This window comes from Poecilia mexicana, unplaced genomic scaffold (genome assembly GCF_051168715.1).
Source record: "Poecilia mexicana isolate PSO_F unplaced genomic scaffold, ASM5116871v1 scaffold_2, whole genome shotgun sequence".
NCBI lineage: Eukaryota > Metazoa > Chordata > Actinopteri > Cyprinodontiformes > Poeciliidae > Poecilia > Poecilia mexicana.
Genome location: NW_028263371.1, coordinates 16497642 through 16520539, shown reverse-complemented (window position 1 = coordinate 16520539; position 22898 = coordinate 16497642). Strand labels below are relative to the sequence as shown.

Here is a 22898-nt window from a genome sequence, read left to right as displayed (position 1 = left end):
AAGAGATTTCTAGCTCTTTACACGGCCCACTGAAATGCCACCATCTATTACATCTTACAAACAAGGCAGTATGCAGTTAAAGGGGCTGTTACATGTGTTTTCAGGCAACATAGTGCCAGTACATAGCACAATCAAGTAACTGTGTTAACTTCAGTTGTTATAAAAAATGTTGTATATTTCAAATATGACTTAAAATAAATTTGACTTTGTAATTTGACGCCTTGAAATTGGGCCTCTGTCTCTTTAAGAAGCTCCTGCTCTTTCTGAAACTCTGCCTTAGTCATCACAGCATGGCTCCTCTATTAACCCTTTTACGTTGTTTTTACCAGTGTTATACTGAGAATTAGCTCATATGATGAGCTCAGCTAATGTTCAGTTCCAACAGGTGTTTGCTAATTGCTGCTGGCTAGTCTGAAGGAGCTGAGTGGGGGAGTTGCTGGGGCGGGCTGCTCTGTGAGGCAACAGAGCTGCCCAAATACTTGGAAACTGCAGCTCTGAGGAGGAGCTTTGTCCTCGAAGGCGGAGCTAGGTCCACCCAGGCATTTTGCACAGCTTAATGATTGCCAAGGAAGATTAAAGGATTCCTCAAACATGCATGAAAGAATCAAAGCAACACTCCAGGTATGTTTTGATAAGGGAATGACATTGTAACATGATGTAAAATAACAAAGTGTCAATCCTACATAATGATGTTGCTTTAATTTTACTGAGATGAGGCTGAACATGCAGCTTTGGGGCCCCCTGGTGGCTAGGAGGCCCCAAGCAGTCACTTACCTTGCCTATGACAAATGGTCTCCAGGTTATAAACGATTTATAAATCGTTTATTTATAAATCGCTTTAGATAAAGTGCTTTATAGGTATACCAAAGGAAATAAAATGAAGGTAATAATAATAACACAAAACTGTAAGAAAACTACAAGGTTGACATAATTAATTAAGTCATAACACAAAAGCTGTCCTAATGATCGCGCTGTATGGAATTATACATAAGACGAGTTTTTAAAACAGTTTTAAAATCATTTAGCGATCCAGCAGACCTCACAGATTGTTCCAAACACTGGAACAGTCTCAATTTTTAACTTTCCTTATGAGTCTCCGACAATAATAACAATAATACTAAAACAATTAATAAAGATTTAATTTCAAAATCAAACATATAAACATGGAGAAAGTGAAACATTATGTTTTTGTTCAATAGAATCACATTCCGAGACTTGCTATAGTTAAGACATTCACTGTGTTTTACATGATTGGAACCAGAAAATGTTGTACAGCCTGTCAAACAGAGTGGGAGAGTATCTATTTAAACAGATGTACAGCATTTTTTAATGCATCACCGTTTTATTGGCTGAAACTAACCAGACCCGTTAGCTTGTCTTTAAAAAGCCCCTCTGTCCTCCGCTCATCATCTGGATTAATTGCACCTGTTTGAATTAACCGCAAATTGACGTTATGAAAATGAATTTGCTTAATGGAAACACGGCCATTTTGAAAAAAACAAAACAAAACAAAACAAAACAAAAACATGATTTTTTTTCGGTAAGAAGTTATTGCCCTATCAAAACCATTTGTTTTCCCGCATCACAAGAGTCACGTGATCAACAGCCAGCCGTTACCACAGGTGAAAACGTAGAAGAAGACGATTTTTTATCCTTTTTTCTTGCAGCTGGCTCCACCAGAGCTCTGAGAGCCTCTCAGCCTCACATAGTTCAGTAAAGGTTGGGTGTCATTCTAAAGAGTTGAATCAATCGCTCTAATGTAAAATCGCCGACTGCAATTTCCTCAAAACGCTGCATACGTAGCCGCTCCCAAGTAGGCGGGGCTTGTCGCGCCAACGCCTGAATAAGACGCCGACTGTCTCTTCTGATTGGCTGACAGATAATGAGCGCTAGCACCATGACTGAATCATGAATATATTTCACGTAACTGTCACTCTTGTGTTTTTTAATGACTTATGGCGTGAACAAGTTCCTTCACATGCAATTTTAATTACATTTCCTATTTAAATTAAATAAGAAAGCACAATTTTCACAATAGAAAAATTGCAAAACTGTGATTTTTCGACAAGAGCACATCTATAATTTTTTCAATGGAAATACAGTTAACCAATCAAACTCCATCCTCGTTCGTAAGACCATGTAAGACCACCGGGGACAAGATGGACCTACAGGACATCATACTAACAGTTTGGTGAGAACTCAACTCTGTGTATTACTAATATTATTATTTTTTCTACCCATAACCTCACTCGTGAACTTGCTCTGCTTTCTTTATGTGTGGATTACTTGGGTTTCTGCCGACATCTGGTGTGAATTATATGCCAATGGCCCCATTAGAAATATTTAAGCCGAGAAAGAGTTAACACATTCAGTACTTATTTCTTTTCGCTGTATGTTTGTTTTTATGACATGGCACAGCAAACTGAAAGAGATCATATCCAGCTGTCTTACCCTTTAATAGCGTTGCTGTACAGACGCTGGACCTTGGGAAAATTCAACATGCACTGAGCTGCTATTTGAATTCAAATTGAATTGAATTGTTGCACTAGGCGGTTATTTACAGAAACAGAGCAACTTGCTGGTTGCCTCACAGCTAAATGAAAAGTGGTTCGGTGGAAGACCACGCTTTACCTGTGTTCATTTGGAAACAAATGTCTTTCTTCTAGAGTGATACAGTCAACAGATAAAATTATGAATTTATAATATATTTTACATTTCACAAAACATTTGGGTAGAATGTAGATTAGACAGATTTGTTGGGGCCTCAAAGAGACTATTTGTCATTTATTATACTAGTAAATCAAAAATCAAATCAAAATTTATTTGTTTATCACACATTGCAGCAACAAGGCAGTTCAGAGTGCTTTACATCAAAAAATATGAGGACAACATAAAAGCATAAACACATTGTATGGTCACCAATTGTGATTGTCAAATGACAATCAAATATGTCGATCAATATTCCAGTTATTATGGTTCAAAAGTTTCAAAAGTGACTTTAAAAGTGACTTTAAACAGCTGGGTTTTTATTCTTAATTTGAAGGAGCTCAGTGTTTCGGCTGTTCTGCAGCTTTCTGGAAGTTAATTCCAGATTATGCTATTATTCATTCCATGTTTGTTTCTGGTTCTGGAGATGCAGAGCAGAACCAGAACCAGAAGACCTGAGCAGTCTGGAAGCAGATCTCTAATGTACCGTGATGCTAAGCCGTTGAGTGATTTTTAAGTATTTTAGTACACCTCATAAAATTAGAATATTGCGTAAATGTGCCAAAATGTCTTACCAGTGATCTCAGAAAGTGAGACTCATATATTGTTTAAAATGATCATACATTGATTCATTCCAAGCTTTTTTTTCTTGTAATTTCTTGCTGATTATTTCTTCCAGAGAATGAAATCCCAAAAGTCAGTCTCTCAGAAAATTTGAATTCTGTGGCAAAGGTGATTAATGGAAACTCATGTTGTCACAGCCTAATCAGCTAATTAACTCAAAACACCTGCAAAGGTTTCCTGAGCCTTTAAACGGTCTCTCAGTCCGGGTCAGTCAGCAACACGATCTGATGACTGGACATGTCCAGAGGACAGTGATGGACACCTGTCACGAAGAGGGGAACACACACACACGCACACACACACACACACACACACACACACACACACACACACACACACACACACACACACACACACACACGGTCCATTCACAGAGTTCAGTATCCAAGCATGTAAACGGAAAGTGCAGCGGAGAAACAAAGGTAGTCTCAAAGGAAGGTGCTAGAAACAGGAGCAGAGCAGAGATTGGGACTGATACGTGGGGTGAAGGTAACGGAAGGATCTGGCAAAAAACGGTAAAATGTCACTCTGACTGACTGCTGCTGAGCTTTCAGCTGCTTTTCGTTCATCCTCACAGTCTTCATACTTCTGAACCCACTGGGGGGAACCCCCCCCCCCCAGTAGTGATTCGGTCAACGTGCCCCCAGCCCTGGTCGCAGAACAGTCATTCTCTCTGATTCAGGTTTTCAGATCAAATCAGTTTTTCCTCGAGTGACCGCGGGCGTCGTGGGAAACCTCCACATCCGCTTAAACCGCAAGTTGACTGGTCACCGATGCTGGGAGGACTGGGATGAACCCGTAACTGATTGAGTGGCTGGAGACGACCTTTGACCCAGGCAGGGCTTGTTGTATTAACAGCCCTGTTATTGGTCCATTAAACCTGAGTATGACGCAGCAAACTGAAGCACTTTGTGTGTGTGTGTGTGTGTGTGTGTGTGTGTGTGTGTGTGTGTGTGTGTGTGTTGATGGTTAGTAATGATTGTCAGATGTTGGAGGAGCTTCCCATGTAAGGGTTGAGTTACAGCCAACACACACACACACACACACACACACACACACACACGCACACACACACACACACACACACACACACACACCCTTGGCCTCTCTGGGTTTTCTGACTCATGGATCAACATGCAGAGAACTGAATCAGCACTTTGTCTTCCATCATTCGCTTACCTCTCTCTTTCTTTCTGTCTTTCTCTCTCTCCCCCCGTTCTCGACCCATTTTTCTTTCTTTTGCATGTTCTCATGATTTAATCTCTGTAAGTGTTATTTTTTCTGACGTAAAAGCTTCTTTTAGTTGGCAGGAAAAAATTCTTATCAGAGGAATGAACACACACATTCCCAAAGGTAAACACGCACATAGACTGGAAGCGCATTCCTTTTGAGAAGGTTGAGAAGATTCAGTTTCACCCAGAGAGAAAGCTAGTTCTCGCTGCATGTGGAAATATTCTTGGAAACTACCAGAATTTGATTCCAACATAAATAAGACTGCAGCTGTACACACACACACACACACACGCACACGCACGCACGCGCACACTCAGGGTATTGCGAAGGATTGAATGTAATCTGGAACAATTGCTGATTTTGCGGCATGTTTGCAGAAAAAAGTGACTGGAGGCTGCACTGCTGGATTTACGACGCATAGTTAAATAAAGCCAATGCGGCCGAGGCGGACATATTCACTGCAAATAGTTTTCATCCTCCTCTAAAACCTGCTGCCCTCTGCAGCTGGAACACATAAAGTCACCTGTGAGGGTTTACCCTTCTGGTTGAAGACACTGTTCAGTAGGTACTTAGAAGGCTTTTTCACCAATAAAAACACATCCTAATAGGTTATGCGGTGTTTTTAGCACTTAAATCCCAATAACAAAAAGGTAAATGAAGCACCACGTGTCCATCAGATGGCTTCAGGTTTGCTCCAGCTGTTAAAGGGGCAGTATTATGCATATTCCAGGCACATAGTACCATTTTTATAGCATAATCAAGAAACTGCTACCTTCAGTTATTAAAAAGTGCTGCGTATGAGTCAAATATGACAATTTAACACCTTGAAATTGGGTCTCTGTTTCTTTAAGAAGCTCCTGCTCTTTCTGAAACTCCGCCTTCAGGAAGTTATCACAACTTCACTCCTGTAGTAACCCTTTAACAACGTTTTTACCAGAGTTGCATTGAGAAGTAGCTCCAATAATGAGCTCAGCTGATGCTCAGTTCCACTTGATGTTTGCTAATTGCTACTGGCTAGTCTGAAGGAGCTGAGGAACATCTGCTTCGTGGAAACGGCAGCACTTTGTGAGAGCAAGAACACCTCAAACACTCCAGATGTGTTTTTGATGAGGGAATAACAACATAATGTGATGTAAAGCTAAAAGTCCAATTGACATAATACTGGCAGAAAAAAGCAGCAACCTTAGCATAATGCTACCATCCTCAACAGTTGGCTCGGTTTCCTTTGTTTTGAAACTCTCGCCTTGACTCCTCCATTACTTGGTGCCCACAATCCTCATCACAACAAGCCTGCACCAAAGGGTGCTGCTTTTATGTCAACATGAACCAAAATCCCTGAATAACGTCCTTGAAGCCTTCTCTGACCTATGTAACAGGGAACGGGGCCCAACAGGGTGTACCTAATAAAGTGTCCAATGTATTCAAAAACTCAAAACAGTTTTTATCTCTTTATCTTGAACAAAACTGAAGCATAATTAGACACTGTCACACAAAGTACTTTCAAGTAATAAAATGTATTTATGTTTGAGAACAATTAAAAACTAAAACTATACACTCAAAACCTATCAAAAGTATAACTTCTGAAAGTTATTGCATATACTTGTTTATTTTTAATATATTTTTAAATGTACATTTAAAATATACATTTTTAGAAAAACATGCAGTGTATTTTTAAAAAAGATTATCCGAATGACAACTTTAGTAATATATTTAATTGTAATGTAAAGTTTATTTTAGGAGAAAAAATTAGATCAAATATTTGGATGGATGGATTAAAACCGTGGTTTTTCAATCTATGTATTTTAAAATATCTTATGAAGTACATAATATTAGAAATGTATTTCAGAAAAATGCAGCCTACTTAAAATATGCATAGTATTTGACTTTTTAATCTGGGATGTGTTTCTGTCTCCCGTTTCTCAGGAAGCCGATCAGCAAATATAGAAATGTAGCTCCCTCTAGTGGAACATTTGCAGCATCTACCAATTGACCACAGTTCCTTTAACTCTAAGCCTGTATTTACTAAAATGTTGTGACCTTAATACTTCAAAACTCTGAGTTCCCTCTTGTTTATTTAGTTTTTTAAACCCCGTTTTTTTTTTTAGTCATTGTTTCCAATATGGGACGAGGTTTTATAACAGTACCTATTACGTAGCTACTTTGTTTTCTGGATGTGAGTTTGACGCAGCAATGGGGTGTGGAGGCGGGGCGAGGGGGGGGAAGCTCAGGCAGGTGGCGGGTCTCGTGTTGCTCAGTGACCGCTCCCCTCCAGCAGAGGAGGTCCAGGTAACACCGGGCAGACAGGTAGACGTCACACCTGAAGCTGCTACAACTGGACTGGACGACTGCTGGAGAGAATGATGAGAACAGAAGTGTGTGTCCGTGGTTCTCTCTGTGTCCTGGTTTGAACTGGATTACCGGCTGTTTTGGCACAGGGACGTTTTCAAAGCAACAACTAAAACCGACCGTCTGATAAAGCAGGTAATGGACTTTTTATCCCTGTTTGTTAATGTGCTTTAGCATCAACCTGTCAGTGGACTAGAAATGGAAAGTAGCGACACACTGGCTATAATCTCATGTTTTTACATGTAAATATTCATTAACGCTTGTTGTCCCATTTTTAAAAAGAAACCTGAACTTTAACTGGTGCCTTGAACTTGGGCAACAAATATTAATGTAAAAATAAAAGTCAAACGATTAGAAAAACAACAACATACTAAATAATATTTGGTGTATTTTTTCATAAACATAACTTTGCACCCTGTGTTGTACAAGACAAATTGCTGAGAAATGTGGATTTAAATCAGAAATCACACGACTGGACAGGCATCTCATAGAATTATAATAATAAAAGAATAAATATAAAAAGTCAGATTTAGGGATGTAAAATTTTAAAAAGTATAAATTTACCATCCAAAATGAGAAGTTTACATTCTGGAAATGTGTTCTTTGGGCTGAATTAATATCTGAGCAACAAAATAAATAAATGACAACTATGTACATAACTTTCATTTAGAATGTTAATTAATTTTAATTAATGTTCAGTTAATTTACCAGCACCAGTAATGACTGATAATCACAGTAAAGCCAGAAACGAACAGCAAAAAGTGACGAAAACCAGATCGACACAGAAGCACATCAAGACAAAAACTAAAAGTCAATAAATATGTTACTTAAATTACATTAAAATGAAAGTGTTCTCTATGAATTTCGCCTAAGATAGTTCCTACCTGACTGTATTCAGACCTGGGGACATTCAGTCCATCTTAACATCTTTCCTTTTACGACTGGAGACCCAGTGAAATGATGACAGGACGACTGTGAGACGTTCTGTTTCCCCGATTGTGTTGGACAGCGGCTGATATGTATTTTTACTGTCCGTATCTCTTATGTTTAATGTACAAAATGTTCAATGTTGGTGCCTGTTTTTCTACATCCTAAATTTGACAAGAATGACTTAATTCTAGAAGCTGGTTTAAAATAAAACTTGATGTCACTGTTAAGATTTAGTTCTGAGCCCTTAACTACACCTGGGTTTATGACGTGCTCTGCGCTTTTACGCACTGTTGAGTCTTTCTGAGGTTGTGAGTATTTTTTTTTACAGTAAGCTAAAGGAAACCCTGGCCTATCCACTCTGTGTGTAAAGAGTTGTGCCATATAGTCACACACTTATAAAGAAATACTGAATAAAAGTGGCACGATAAAGGAGCCTAGGGGATCTCCACAGGTCATTTTTGCTCGTTCAGATTTATAATTACCAGTTCAGTTCAGTTTGGTGATAAATACCAAACTGAACATTTAAAGGAGTTCATTACAACACTGCTGCTTACTGGTCTAAAGTGTGTAGTTGTGTTTTTCTCATGTGGTCTTTGCTCTGAAAACTTAATGAGCATTTGACTCACAATTAACCGTTTTCTTTTTTGACAGCTTAGGCTTTTGGTGACTGGACTTAAACGAAGCTATTCAGAAAGAAGGTGACAACACCATTAGAGCATCAATACTCAATCATCCAAACTTACTCCAGCACTCGAAATAGACGTGTAAATGCACCCTGAAAAATGTAATTATCTCGTGTAATTGGTCCAGTGAATGAAGCATAATTAAGTTGATGAAGTGTGGGCAATTATCTTCTCTGGCTTTCCTTTACTACTTTGCGGCAGTCAAACCGTGTGATTCTACAGCGACTTCATACTCATTATGTCAGAGCATCGCTGTTTTAATTCGGGCTCCTGTGCATTACCTTGAAGTTGAAATATTATGCCATTATCGACATATGACTTGAAAACGGTCTCAAACAACAGCATTGTCATTTACAGCTATAATTTCAGCGACTATTTACTATCCAGCAAAATTTATTATGGCAGATTTATTGGGATACATAAGTAAATGTAGGTTATTCCACATGACGGGAATATCAGTATTGGATATCGATATCGACCCAATTTTTCACATCAATATATGAACCAATCAATCACGTTTATTGATGTAAACTTGTTGTTGAAGTTTACATTAATAAACTTCAGCAACAAGGCATTTCAAACAGTTTTGCATCATGAAAACACAGAAATACAAAGTCATAACAGTCAACGATGAAGCTTTACATTTTGAAAAGCTCCATCATTACACATCATATTTCACTGATTATGTTTCAACACCAACTCTAAACAGCTGAGGTTTTAGTCTAGATTTAAATGAACTCAGTGTTTCAGCTGTTTTTCAGTTTTCTGGAGGTTTGTTCCAGATTTGTGGTGTATAGAAGCTGAATGCTGCTTCTCCTTGTTTGACTCTGGTTGTGGGGACGCAGAGCAGAACCAGACCAGCGCATCTCCATTAAACATCGATATGATGACGTCGTGGTAATGCTGTCGAGGCAGTTTCTCACCGACGTTCCCGTCTTCTCAGGTTTGGTAAAGTTTGGCCATGCAGTCGTTGACTCAGGAGATCCAGAGCTTCTCCCGGACTCGCCTGCGGAAGCAGTGCACCCGTGTGACATCGCTGAGTGGCCGACGCATCATCGAGACCTGGAAGGGTTCGACGATTACCGTGGTGGAAGACCCTGTCCCGCCAGAGAAGATGCTGGGCTACGTCCCCGATACTTCCTGGGACCTGCAGGTCGGCTTTGTAAAGCCATACCTGCTTCTGGGTGAGAGTGGGAGAGACAGACAAACACTCACTCAGCAAATGTTACGTTACGTTATGTTACCAAGTCAAGTTTATTTGTGCATCACAAAAGAGCAAGTTCCATTGGCAAATGATTTCACTTATAATAAGACATTTTTACCATGTTAAAAGTGAAATAATCTACCAGTGGAACTAGAACTTTTTCATCAGAGTTAATAAATTATTCAATATAACAAGTTGAAAAGTTGCTTGTAAGTTAGTTTCGTCTTTTTTCAAGTGTACTGAGCTAGAAACCAGACAAAAGTACTTGGTAAGATTTTGTGTTTTTGCAGAGCGTCAGTATATTATTGCTCATTTTTATAACTCATTCTGGTTTTTAACGTAGTATTTTAGGTTCAGCCGTTGTTTTGGTTTGCTTCTGCCCTGGTCACCTCCTTTCCCTGCCTTGGCCTGGATGTCACTTTCAGTCGACTACCACGGCCTCCCGGACCAGGGCAGCCTGTAACACGAGTGCAGAGGTGGGGGTGGACTGGAGGAGACATGACCCCTGAGGATGTACATGTGGAAGCTGGATGAACCTTTGACCTGCATTAAGTTCAGCGTACCGAACGGATCCTCGTTTGGGTCCAACTCCCTCCAAGACACACGGAAAAGTCTGGAACTAGGCGTCTGATTGACTCACTGTGTGTGTTTGTGTGTGTGAGCAGGTTCCCAGGATGCTGCGCACGACTTTGGCACCTTAAGAAAACACAAGGTGAGCAGATCAGGCCGGGTCTTACATGACTCCAGCCTGTTGTGAACTGAGGATCGGGCCAAAGTTTTGGGTTGGCCATCTTTTTTTTTGTCTTCCGCATTTGCAGATAAATATTCATATAAAGCACCTTACAGAAGTATTCCTACCCATCAAAGCTTTCTACATTTTGTCACATCGGAACCACAAACTTTAGTTTATTTTGGAGGTATTTTATGAGACAGAGCAACACGAAGTAGTGAATGTCTGTAAAAGGGAAGGAAAAAACAAAGCAAGGTTTTCAACATAAAAATAGGACAAGTTTGATGTGAATATTGTCACCTTCCTAAAACAATAGCCTAAGCCCCCCTTGTTTTAAAAAAGTTTTTCAGTTAGATATACTAGCTTATTTTAAGTAAACAATTCCTTAATATTGATGAAAAAGTACCACTTCCCCTGGCAGATTATTTCACTTATGACAGGATGTTTTTCTCATGTTACAAGTGAAATAATCTGCCTGAACTAGAACTTTTCCATCAATATGAAGAATTATTTACTTAAAACAAGCTTCTATATCTTGGTGAAAATCTACTTGTAAGTTAGTTTTGTCTTTTTTCAAGCCCACTAAGATATTTGCACTAGAAACTGAACCAACTTTACTTGGTAAGATGTTGTTGTTTCCACTGTTGCTCTTCAGGGTTTAAAAGTGCACAGATTCACAGAGGCTTCTTAACGTCGCTGCCCCATCAGCATTGTACCCTGTAAATATCATTTTCTCAAGAGCTGTTAACCGAAGACAAGCACAGTGTAGTTACACACTCAGTGTGTTTGTATGCAGCCTGAATGCCTCCCATTCAGGCCGTCCATCCGTGCGTGCCACACACTTCGGTCCACCAGTCAGCCGTTCTTCCTCCTCAGGTTTCCCACATCCTGAACGTGGCCTTCGGCGTGGAGAACGTGTTTCCAGACCTGTTCATCTACCGGACCGTCAGCATCCTGGACCACCCGGACGCCGACCTGCTAGAGTACATGAGGGACTGCTGCGACTTCATCCAGCAGGCTCGCAGAGAGGTAGCGTCTCCGTCGTCGTCGGGAGATTTCTTCCGCGGCAACTTGTCAAAGTGCTGCGAATGAATTCTGCCCCCGTCAGCTGACCTCAGTTTAATCTGCATTTGCAAAACTGATAACATCGCAGAGATATCGAATGACCAGATGGATTTAAAAGCTACTGCAACGTAAGGCGAAGAACTTTAGATTGTACTTTCAATCTAAAGTGCAAACAAAGAACTTGACCTCAACAACAAAAAAAGTTTAATCAGCTGATAAGTTAAATAGATTCTTTTCAGTCCCACGGAAGATAAAAGTTTTTTGTCCGACCAAAATTAAGGAAAGTTTTGTGTTATTTAGAAACCACGCTCCTTAGATTTTTCACATTTTGTCACAATACAAGCAGAATCTATCATAATTATTAAAGAGAAGGAAAATAAATCACCTTCCACAGCTGCAGATCTTTCTGGGGATGTTTCTGCCGGCTTTCTAGAGACTGAAATCTTTGCCCGTTCTTCTTTGCATTCCGGATGGAGAGAGTGTATAAAGCGTCTCTGTACTTTGACTGGGCCGTCCTATGCTTTGATTTACACCATCATAGTTCTGGTTATGTTTAGGTTCTCCGGTCTTTTGGAGCCTCTAGCAGATTTTCTTCCAGGATTGTTCTTCCATCACCATGTTCCACCAGCTCCGTCTCCAGTCACCATATGATGGCGTAATTTGACATTTAGAAAATAAATGTACTTAATGGAAGCGCTCCTCTTTAAAAAGACTCATTTTTTATAAAAAGTTCTTGACCTCACCTTCTTCAAATCAGATAAAATTTGTGCTTCGTTTGTGCAGCAATAATTTTCATTTTTGCTGCTATCATTTCAAAGATATTAAAAAATGTTTCCAGGGGTCATGAAAGGTCAACCAGTCCCACCTTCTTCAGATCAGATTAAATTGGTGTTTGTGCAACTATGTGCAGCAAAAACTTTTGTTTGTGCTGCTTTGGCTTTGAAGATATTAACGAAAGTTTAAAGGTCAACAGGTCAACCAGCCCCACCAATTTTACTAAATCAAAATGACGAAGATTTTTGCTTCACAAACGTACCACAAACGTTTGACACCAATTTTGTCTGACTTGCAGAAGGTGAGTTGGGGGGCAACTCCACTCAGGTAAAGTTTTGGCATCAGGATGAGTTTTTTTTTTTTGTGGCTTTGCCAATATTAGTTTATTTCGCAAAACTGTGATGGAAAGACTTTTTTTTTTCCTTTTTGCAATACGGGTCATGCTGGTGGCGTAAATCAACAAAGGAGACAACAACAGGAAGTAGTGGGAGGACGATGACGCGGAACGTTTTTGACGCGTCACGTTCACAAACTCGTTCACGTGCGATTTTAATTGCGTTTCTTATTTAGTGCAAAAACTGAAATTGCGAAATCGCGTCTTTTGGACATCAGCAGAACGTCGACAAGGTTTTGCTCCCGTTCGTAACAGAAACGCAGCTGGAGACATTGGTTTCCCACCACACCAGACATTTTTGCCAAAAACCTTTGATTTTAGCTAAGATCAGAGCGCATTCTCCCTCGAGTTTGCAACAGCTTAGAAACGTTTCCTTGTAACTTCCATGAATGCCAGATTTGTGGAGTTCTTCAGTAACTTTTTTAAACTTCTCCAAACTGTGCCGTGTTCCTTGGCCGTCATGAAGCCGGTTGTCGTCTAACAGCCTCTAACAAACCTCTGCAGCCTTCATGCCGTGCCGTATGAACAGTTTCGTGTTGTGACAGACGTCCTGACATCTTTGCCACTTGCTTCCCCTCCTCATTTCCTCTCCTCTTTTTCAGCTCTGAATAATAGATGCTTAGTTTTGTTGATGTTTTATTAAACAGCTTCTAGATCAGATCTCGGTGACATACAAGCTTTTAGCAGCGGAGCCTGGGCCTCACCTTAACACGACACCACACACACAATCACTCACACACAGAGTGATTAGGCAGTCATTAGAGGTGTCTGATTACAGGAAGTGTGTGTATGAATTCCTGGTGATGATATGGTTCTGTGTGTGTGTGTGTGTTTTTGGTAATTCCAGCCCTGATAACCAAACTGATTCATTTACTTTGAAATGCAGGCTCAGATTACCCAGCAGGCCACCTGGCTGATCATGACCAATAGATATTGATGTCGCTATGACAACCGCAAACATCTGCTTGTTGAAGGACAGACAGGAAAAGTATTACAGATATGCAAAATGTGCAACTTTTAAATTGCATTTATTGATTTTTCCCCCCCCCCAGGAGATTTTGAAGCTCATATTTGATATCCAGATGCAACTTGTTGTTTTTATTGTTTTGCAAGAAAAGATCTAGATATACTTTTTTCTTAATTTATTTGTTCTTTTGCATGTATTCCTCACCATTTAACCAAAAGTTTCAAAGTTAACTTTTTCTACCAGCTGTATTTATAAATGTGATGTAGAAAAAAAAAAACTTAAAAAAAAATAATAATAATTTTGGATCATTTCATTCGTTTATCCAGCGCTCGCCTGCTGCCCGCCCTGCCTCTCGTTCTTTTGATGGAACATGTGGGCTGTAATTGAGAAGCTAATGAGTTCCTAAAGACACAAACAAACAAGCTGCTTAGTTCAGCTCAAAGAGCCGAAGTCACAGCAGCAGGAGCACAGAGCCAACGTGTGGTCAAATAACGCCACTGCAGCAGATGCTTGAAATCCAGCAGCTTCGACTCCCATCTGGTTATCAGGTCCTTATTGTTTTCAAAACTGTTGATTTATCGATATATAAAAAGAAACTGAAACATTGACTCGAGGAATGCTGGTCATTGCAGACAATTTTATGTGTTTCTAGAAAACAAAACCTTTACTTTTTTCCTAACTTTTGTTTTACAGAAACATTTATTTATGTGGTACTTAACTTAAGTCCCAACCAAGTAGTATAATTTGACACAAAACTTCTCTCTTACACTGGCTTTTTTGTCCCGGCCAGAGGCAAACTATTAGCTAAATAAAGAACTAAATGATTCCATCAGAAACTAAAACAAAGTGTAGAACAACTTAGTTTAAACAAAATAACCTTTCAATGATAACTAAAGTTTTATGCTTGTCTGTATAAACACAAGAATTTTTGTTTCAGGTGATTCAAAACTACTATGAATGAAGTAAATGAGACAGGGCTGAAGGGAATCAGAATTTACATCAATGTTTGGCTTATGTAGATATTAATAACTATGATTAATAATTTACTTTTAACCACATTATTCATAAGGTGTTAACTAGCAGAATCAGGATAACCATTTCAGTCTACCTGAAATTATTCGCCAAAAAATGCCAGACTCTCAAGAAGAATAAATTCAACACTACTGGACAGGAGATACAGCAGCACCACACGGAGGGTGATTGACAGCGCTAAGACGCTCCTGCTGGCTCTGATTGGTTGTTGGGAGCAGTGGTTGAAAACAGAGGTTGATTTTTATTCACTACTGTCTCGTACCATTCTGTCACAACGTAGCGACAGTTTCAACAAATGTGTAAAAAATATTATTCATGAAAGTTACATATTGAAGCTTTGGAGACTAATTTATTAGTAATGGTATAATGTTAAAAAACAAGTCAGTTGTTTATCGCAGAGCAACGTGACCCCCAAATGTGAGACTGATTTGTGTGCGTGTCTTAAGAGAACAATGGGTCAGCTGAGCTGTCAGAGCTACAAAGAGTCATGGATGCATGGTTTGGCTGAGCCATTAGAGCTAAACACAGGAAATGTGCTAAGCTAACCTAAGCGAACACGTGTGTTGTGAATCTGCACCTCCAGTGGCGACCCCAGGGAAAGGCGGGGCTTATTGCAATCTTGGTGTTATGTAACTTTTGTGACATAACCCAAAATGTTACAAAAGGTTGTTAGAGTTGTGACATAACTGATTGGACTGCTGGAAAATGTGATCCGATCGATTTGCTTGAGGAAAGTCCAGCAGTGCCAAGTACAGAACCTTGAGGCACACCACAAGTCAGTCATGTTAAGCGATGATCAAGTACTTTAGAGCTTTGAATTAGTAAATTTTGTCTGGGCTTCCAGTTTAATCGATCGTTGGTCTCAGTTGTGATGTGATTGTGTTTCAGAAAGGTGTTGTTCTGGTCCATTGTAATGCCGGTGTGTCCCGCGCCCCGGCTGTCGTCATCGGCTACCTGATGTCATGTGACGGACAGTCGTTTGAAGACGCACTCTCATTGGTGAAGTCCGCCCGGCCGGCCTCCTCTCCCAACCCCGGCTTCCTGGAACAGCTGAGGAACTACAAACTGCCTACAATGAACGGGTCTAAAGACTGAAGGCTGAGTCTGGCGAAGGTCATGCAGTCTGACGAGAAATCTCTGTGATTGTAATAAAACATTGTAAAGAAACGTTTAAACATGTCTTTTATGTAGAATCGTTTTTATTGGTGCAGGAATACATTAGAGAGTTTGCAGGAAATGTTAGATACCAACCATCAGAGTGAAATTAGGTCTGAAAATAACTGGAACTATCAAAACTTTCTCTTCGATTTCTATTTATTTTCTGTATTGTATGCCTTTTTGTGAATTTTAAATTTCAAAATGTTCTTCATGAGCTTCTTACCAGCAATAAGATCTCTCTTTTGCTGATGTTTTTTTTCCATATTAAAGCTACTATCCAGTGATGTATTTCTTTTTTACTAGCAAATTCAGATCAATAACAAAGTTTATGATGAGTAGAAATGAATTGAGCTTAATTAATACAGTTCATCCACACAGCATACATTTACAACAGATGTATGGATGGACATCTCGATGGCACATTACAAGACAAAAATATAAACTCAGTTCAAGTCAATCAGACACATTCCGATGTAATCCTTGTCATAATGTTAAACTCCATTTATTATCTCATTTAATATTTTCTATGTTAAAGGTTCAGTATAATCTGTTTTCCAGACATATAATGGCATTAATAGCACAATCAAGTAACTATGTTACCTTCAGTTGTTACTTATATCAAGTATGACTTAGTTATTTAATGCCTTGAAATTGGGTGTCTGTCTCTTTAAGAACTCCTGCTTTTTCTGAGGCTCTGCCTTCAGGAAGTCATCACCACTTTGCTCCTCTATTAACCCTTTAACAACGTTTTTACCAGTGTTGCTCTAAGAAGTAGCTCCTGTAATGAACTCAGCAGATGCTCAGTTCCACCAGGTGTTTGCTAATTGCTGCTGGCTAGTCTGAAGGAGCTGAATGGGGGAGTCATGATCTGTGAGGTGGAAGCTTGGAACCTGCAGCTCAGAGGAGGAACTTCAACCTCAAAACTCCTGGATCCACACGGACATTTTGCACAGCTGAATGGTTGCCATGGAGATTAATGGATCTCTCAAACATGCATGAAAGAATCAAGGCAGGTATGTTTTTGATGGAGGAATAATGTTATAACACAATATAAAGAGCAAAAAAGTCAATTTTACACAATACTGCCCCTTTAAAGAGAGGGAAGTGTGGGGCAGCTACTTGCTAGTTGTTACTCCTAAAATTTCTGACAGTTTGTCATCAAGTCTGTTGGACTTTTCCTCTGAGTTTACAGAACATAAATGAAAAAGAATACAGCACAGATCAGACAGAGTCTGAGATTAGAGGCCTGTGGGCTTGATTGCAAAACTAACGCAAAATGGTAAAAGAAATAATTTGGTGTTTATCACTTCCTTACATGCTTACCCTTTAGAAATTTTATCTTCAGTCTGTAGCCTGATATTCAGTCCATCGATTACCTGCGTACTGTACGGTACACTGTACTGTACCGTACAGGGTTGTACTGTGGTACTGCATGCAGTCATGGAATCAATAAAAATCCAACATATAATACACTACAGCCGAATTCACTTTGATGTGAGGTTTGGTCAAATCTGAATTAATGAGATTTGTTTTTACTTTTTCCTCTCTGGTGATGATGAGGACGACCCCCCACATCGCCTTTATTTGGCTTCTGAAGCAAGCCAAATAATCAGCGTTGGATCTGTGAGTGAAGGAAGTTGAATACAACGGATAAGAAATAAATAGCAGTGCATTTTTGTTACAAATGTGCCTAAAAATCTGTCAATATTCCACTAATGTCGGAAAAAACACACATTTGCGATTGTGGCGTTTCAATCACACAAGAAACGCAACTAAAATTTGAAAAGTTTGTTCACATAAATCATTAAAAAACACGTAGTGCTATGATGCTCCAACTACTTCTGCCTTCTTCTTCTTCTGCCTTCTTCTTCTTCTTCTTCTTCTTCTTCTTCTTCTTCTTCTTCTTCTTCTTCTTCGTGGTTTGTACCAGTGGCAACATTCGGTTGTCTATCATGTGACTCATGTTGAGAAAAGTAATTCCATTGCAGTTTGTGAAACAAACCTATTTCGATACGGCCAAATCGGTTTGGCCGTATCGCATTGAGTGAATTTAGTTTTGATTTCAAGTCGCGCAATTTTATGGTTAGTGGAAACGCAGCTATTGAAACAGATCTGTGTGATGCACACACACACAAACACATCCTCGTTCAGCGTTTAGAGAGAGAGACAGAGCGAGCGAGCGAGTGAGTGAGAGAGGCAAATACAAAGCTACTCTAAGTAGCATGTGGACAGCAGCAGAAGGAGCATGTCTTTTCATCATCATTCAGAATGCTCTGCTTGTTTGGAGCCTCCACCTGACGATGGGCTCCATCTGCTCGGGTCTGAACAGCAACATGGCGGTGACTGTGGTACCCCACCAGAAACCCCCGGTTCAGACGGTGGAAGGTAAGAAAGTCTACCTGTGCTAAAAAGAATGAGACGAAAAGGGAAAACCCAGACCTACTTAATTAGCTGGTAACTTTATGTGGGGAAACAATTTTTATAAAACGATTATTTGTGGACATCATCGTCAAGAATGATTAGGACCTAATTTAGAAAAAAAAACTTCTAGTATTCTCTCCTTATTTAGAATTTTTAATTGACATAATAACCAACTTAAGTTTCATTTATTTTCTGATAAAGCATTGATGTAAAAATCTCTTCAAAATGAATCAACTTGTCCTTCACCTCTGCTCATGTCGCTCTCCTTGTTTCCTGAAAAGCCTTTCGGCAAACAAACACCTGAATGTATTAGTCAAACACACAGGCACACGCTACTCCTGTCGCCCACATGATCGTCTTTAATAGTCTCTTCAGTTTTGTCCCCATTTCTGAAGAGCCAATGAACAATCGACGCGCGGTTGACCAATCAGAAAGCGGCTGCTGCCTGTTTACAGTAACAAGTGCTGCTTATTGGGCGAACGTGGACAGAGTATAAAGGCAGTTTTGTTAGCATAGAAAATTTAGCTGCCACTCAGTCTGCTCCACCTCCTTTCAAAGTATTTTTTGTTCTTCAAATCAGGTGACTCTGTGCAGCCAATGAAACCTGGAGGCCCGGTGGCGAAACCAACCAGGAACAGGCTCAGCGCTGCGAGGTGTGGCGGGAGGAACTGCAAGCTGCGGTAAGAATCGTGTTAAATGCACTGAACATTTTCATAAATGTCTGAATGAAATGTTCAGTTATCAACGCTGTGTATGAGGCCATGTATGGATTTATTAATTTTTCCAAGTTATAATATATGCTGTCAATTTGAGCATGACATTTTTTATGTATATTTTTAATCCAGCTGTCTTTAGATACATATTAACATAGCATGTATTAGAGCCATCACTAGCGGCTTGAGCCGCGTTTGTCGTTAGATTTTTACCCAGGAAGCACATTGGCTAAACCATTGGCACCCATCCGGCCCGGGGGACAGCTGCCCCCCAATACCTCTGAGAGCCATGATAGAAAGAAAAAAAAGGAGTGATTTTTTTTTGTCAAAAAACTTTTAGATTTATCTCAGAAACTTTAATAAAAACAAAAAACAAAACAACACAAAAAGAAAACAAGGACATTTCTGTGTTTTAAAAGTTGCACATTTTCAACTTTTGGATATTTTTTGAGTTTCACGAATTGAAAATGTTTGAATTTTGAATCTACTTGTTTTTTTGGCAGAAATTTACTCCTTTTTTATATATAAAATTAGGTTTGACACACAAAAGTTGTCGTTACATTGCTCTGCTTTATTGAGGCCAATTTCACAGTGTCAGAAACGGCTATGATACAGTTACATTTTTTAAAGTCGTTTTTGATAATATACGGCATGTTCATAACAACTCAAGGTAACGTAATTACTTGATTGTACTATAAAATGGAAACTACATCATGCCCCCCGACCCATTTGTTAAGCTTATAACATATTTTAATGTAGTTTAGGTTTATTTTGTGAAGGCAAAAGGCATAGGAAAATCTGTGCTGCTTCATGAATTTTGTTTTGTTTTAAATGTCAGAAAATGTTTTGAAAAATTGTTTCTCCTTCAGTGAGAGCTGTCACTTACAAGAAAAAACCCTAAAATTTGGAAGAAGTTGCCAAATGCTGTCATCACCTAGTATGTATAATTATCCATTTGCATTGTAATAGTTGGTGTCTGTTAAAGTGGATTAAAAAACACTCAATATGTTATGAATATTTTTTTGCTTTTAGGGTTCAGGTTGGTTGTTTTTGGTATTTAACCCTATAATTCTAAAAGAAATCAGAGTAAAACATAATTGTGTATTAAATGTTTGTACTCATTCTACATTAACAATCTAACGGGATCAAAAAGAAATAAAAGAACCAGATTATTTTAGTGATTTATTTTATTCCAGCCAAACAGAATCAGCCAGTGGCGTCTTCATGGATGCCTGCGTGAAAAGACAAATGAAGAAGGGAGAGACCCTAACGTGGTCAACAACGGAGAAGTTTCAGAAAGAGATGAGGAAGTGACGAGCTGAACTAATAACCGCTACTAGATACAGCAGGCTGAGATTATTTGAATGTTTTATAATATCCAAGCTCTCACTGAGACAATTAATAAATTATAACTAAGGAGGAAGTTTGAAAAAAAAAGTACTCAAATGGGATGATCCAGACTGGATTAAAACCAGTGACCTGTGGACGCATTAACGATAAAAGCTCCCAACCCATCTCTCCAAAATCCCATCAAAACTCAGCTTCAGTGTCATTATTTGCACATGGAAGCTGGATGTGTCGTGCATAGGTCGAGATCTCTGGACGTCTTCACTCCACAAAGCTCTGAATCAGCTTGGGCTGGGATTTGAAACACAGGCGTCTCAGAGCCATAAGCCAGTGGGTGCTATGGGTCGGGCCTTCCCTGCTGTCAGGACGCTGCTGGGCGTCGTAAAGATGTGCGCTCTCACTGGGTATTTTATTTGGGCAGCTCTGAGTTTTTGTCGCATCCCCAAGAGAATGGCTATAAAAAGACAAATACAGCAACTCTACAACAGGTACGTTGGCATGACTGTGTGTTAGGAATGCAACTGTTAATATATTTTTAAAAAAAATATTCGAGAAATAGGCTGGACTCACTCACTGAACATTTTGATAGATGTATCTTTCTAGCTCTTCATAACGCAGGTTGCTATGAAGGACGGACATGGTGAGCAACAATACTTTGGCAGGTTGTGGCATATGATGTTCAGTAAGAGCTAAAGGGTCTGGGATGTGTCAAGAAAATATCCCCTGTATCGCTACACTTCCTCCAGCAGCCTGAACCATTAATGTCATGGAGCCATGCTGTTATGTTCTTAATGTCAAGTTCTGACTGCACCATCGGCATGTTCCAGCTGAAATCAAGACTCATTGAATCTGTCGACGTTGTTTCAGTCTTTTATTGCCCAGTTTTAGTGAATTTGTGTGAATTGTGGCCTGAGTTTCCTGTTCTCGATCTACTTCAAAGTTCAATCTGCTGTGCATTCGGAGGTTGTGTTCCCGGCACCTTGGATGTAACAAGTGGTTATCTAAGCTGTTGTCCGTCGGCCTTTCACGTCAAACCAGCTTGACCATCGTCCTTCTTACATAAACAACAGATCCAGTAGATCATATACAAAAACAATGTCCTGGAAAACGCGATTAAAGCACAAATCACTTTGGTTTTGAGCACAATCCCTCTATCTTTTTAAAGGAATGCTGTTTGGAAGATAATGTCGGCTATAAGCTACATGCGTTAGCGTGTCATGAAGGAGTCTTCATGAATGTTTATGACTGTTGTCATCAAGTGTCATTCACTAAATAATAACACTACTAATGCAAAGTTGACACTTTTAATGCAAATTTTTTAAAGGCAAGAAGACATGATCACCCTTCGGATGAAGTACGGAAAAGACTTTTTAGTCTACCTGCTTTTGTCCAGTTTACATCCTCCCTAGTTTGCTTAAACACATTTTTGGAACTAGCTGTCAGGGAATAAGCAATTTCTTTTTCCTGCCAATTTATGTTTAATTACTTCCTTTAATAATGATTTTCATTGCTATCCTCATTTCCTTCATTGGAAGATTTTGATTTCAAAGTGAAATAATTAATGATCGCTTGCAGCAAAAGCAAACTGGAAAAGTAATTTAAATCCACATCTTTTTCTGGACTGGCCCGTATTAAAGTCAGCTCCTCTAAACCTGAAGGCAGAGATCCCAACAGATGTGTCGGTGTCCGTCCCAAACACAGGAGTTTACGTGTCTTGGTGTCTCAAGCGAAGGTAAAAGAGGTTGGTGGACAGAAAAGGGCTTCGTCTGGACAAATGCCAGCTGCTGTCTGAGAGGAGAACCACAGAGGAAAGCGCTTGAATTATTGCTTCATTATGTTAAGATCCTCACCTTGGTCATAAAATATGAATCATGGCCTAAAGAGCAAAGTCCTGGATGCAAATGTAAGAATACTATTATTTTTGTGAAAATGCAGATGATCGTTTCCAGGCGGGCCTCAACTGAGATCAGATGAATTTATTAATTAGTTTGCGGACAAGAGAAAACTTCATCTGCAGTTCACACAAACAAAAGTTCCTGTTTACCTAAAACTGGACTGGTCTAGATTAAAATTCACTGCAGGTTGGATTGGTCCTTTTAAATGTTTTGCTCTGAGACAATGTTCCGCCGGGCCGATCGGAATATTAATGGATTCATTTAATTAACAAAATTACAGTACCGTCTCCAGTAATTTGATTTTTAATCCTCATCAGAGGTCATCTGTTGTAGCATGACCTCTAGCAGGATATAAAACGGATTGCTACTCCATGAACCAGGTCATCCATCAGTGTCAAGGTTAATGAACAGAGCTGGTAAAAATGGCATCAATTATAATAATAATGTAAAAAGATCATTTAATTCTAAAATGACACTGAATTTCAATTGTAACATTCACGTTTAGTTATTTTTTTAAAAGTCAAGTATGAATGAATATGAGTTACCACAGCACTTAATTTCCCTTTGGGATCAGTAAAATATTTCTCAATTTCAATTTGAAATAGCCTTCCTTGAATTGTACTATTATTGCACACACTATTAGTAGTTATTTGCAAGAAACTTTGCATAAGATCTT

General features: G+C 39.3%; 1 protein-coding gene across 1 annotated transcript; it reads left to right on the top strand.

The window, feature by feature from the left end:
• Positions 1 to 6357: 6357 nt before the first annotated feature.
• dusp19a (dual specificity phosphatase 19a) lies at positions 6358 to 16130 on the top strand. Its single transcript, XM_014968058.2, has 5 exons — positions 6358 to 7044; positions 9466 to 9706; positions 10392 to 10438; positions 11333 to 11485; positions 15577 to 16130. The coding sequence occupies exons 2-5, from the start codon at positions 9484 to 9486 to the stop codon at positions 15781 to 15783; spliced, it is 630 nt and encodes a 209-aa protein (XP_014823544.1). The 5' UTR covers positions 6358 to 7044; positions 9466 to 9483; the 3' UTR covers positions 15784 to 16130.
• Positions 16131 to 22898: the final 6768 nt, after the last annotated feature.

Bases quoted from the DNA above. Each gene is read 5' to 3' on its own strand.
- dusp19a (XM_014968058.2), top strand. From the start codon at position 9,484: ATGCAGTCGTTGACTCAGGAGATCCAGAGCTTCTCCCGGACTCGCCTG. The intron at 9,707-10,391 runs GTGAGAGTGGGA...GTGTGTGAGCAG, and splicing joins AAAGCCATACCTGCTTCTGG to GTTCCCAGGATGCTGCGCAC. The intron at 10,439-11,332 runs GTGAGCAGATCA...CTTCCTCCTCAG, and splicing joins GCACCTTAAGAAAACACAAG to GTTTCCCACATCCTGAACGT.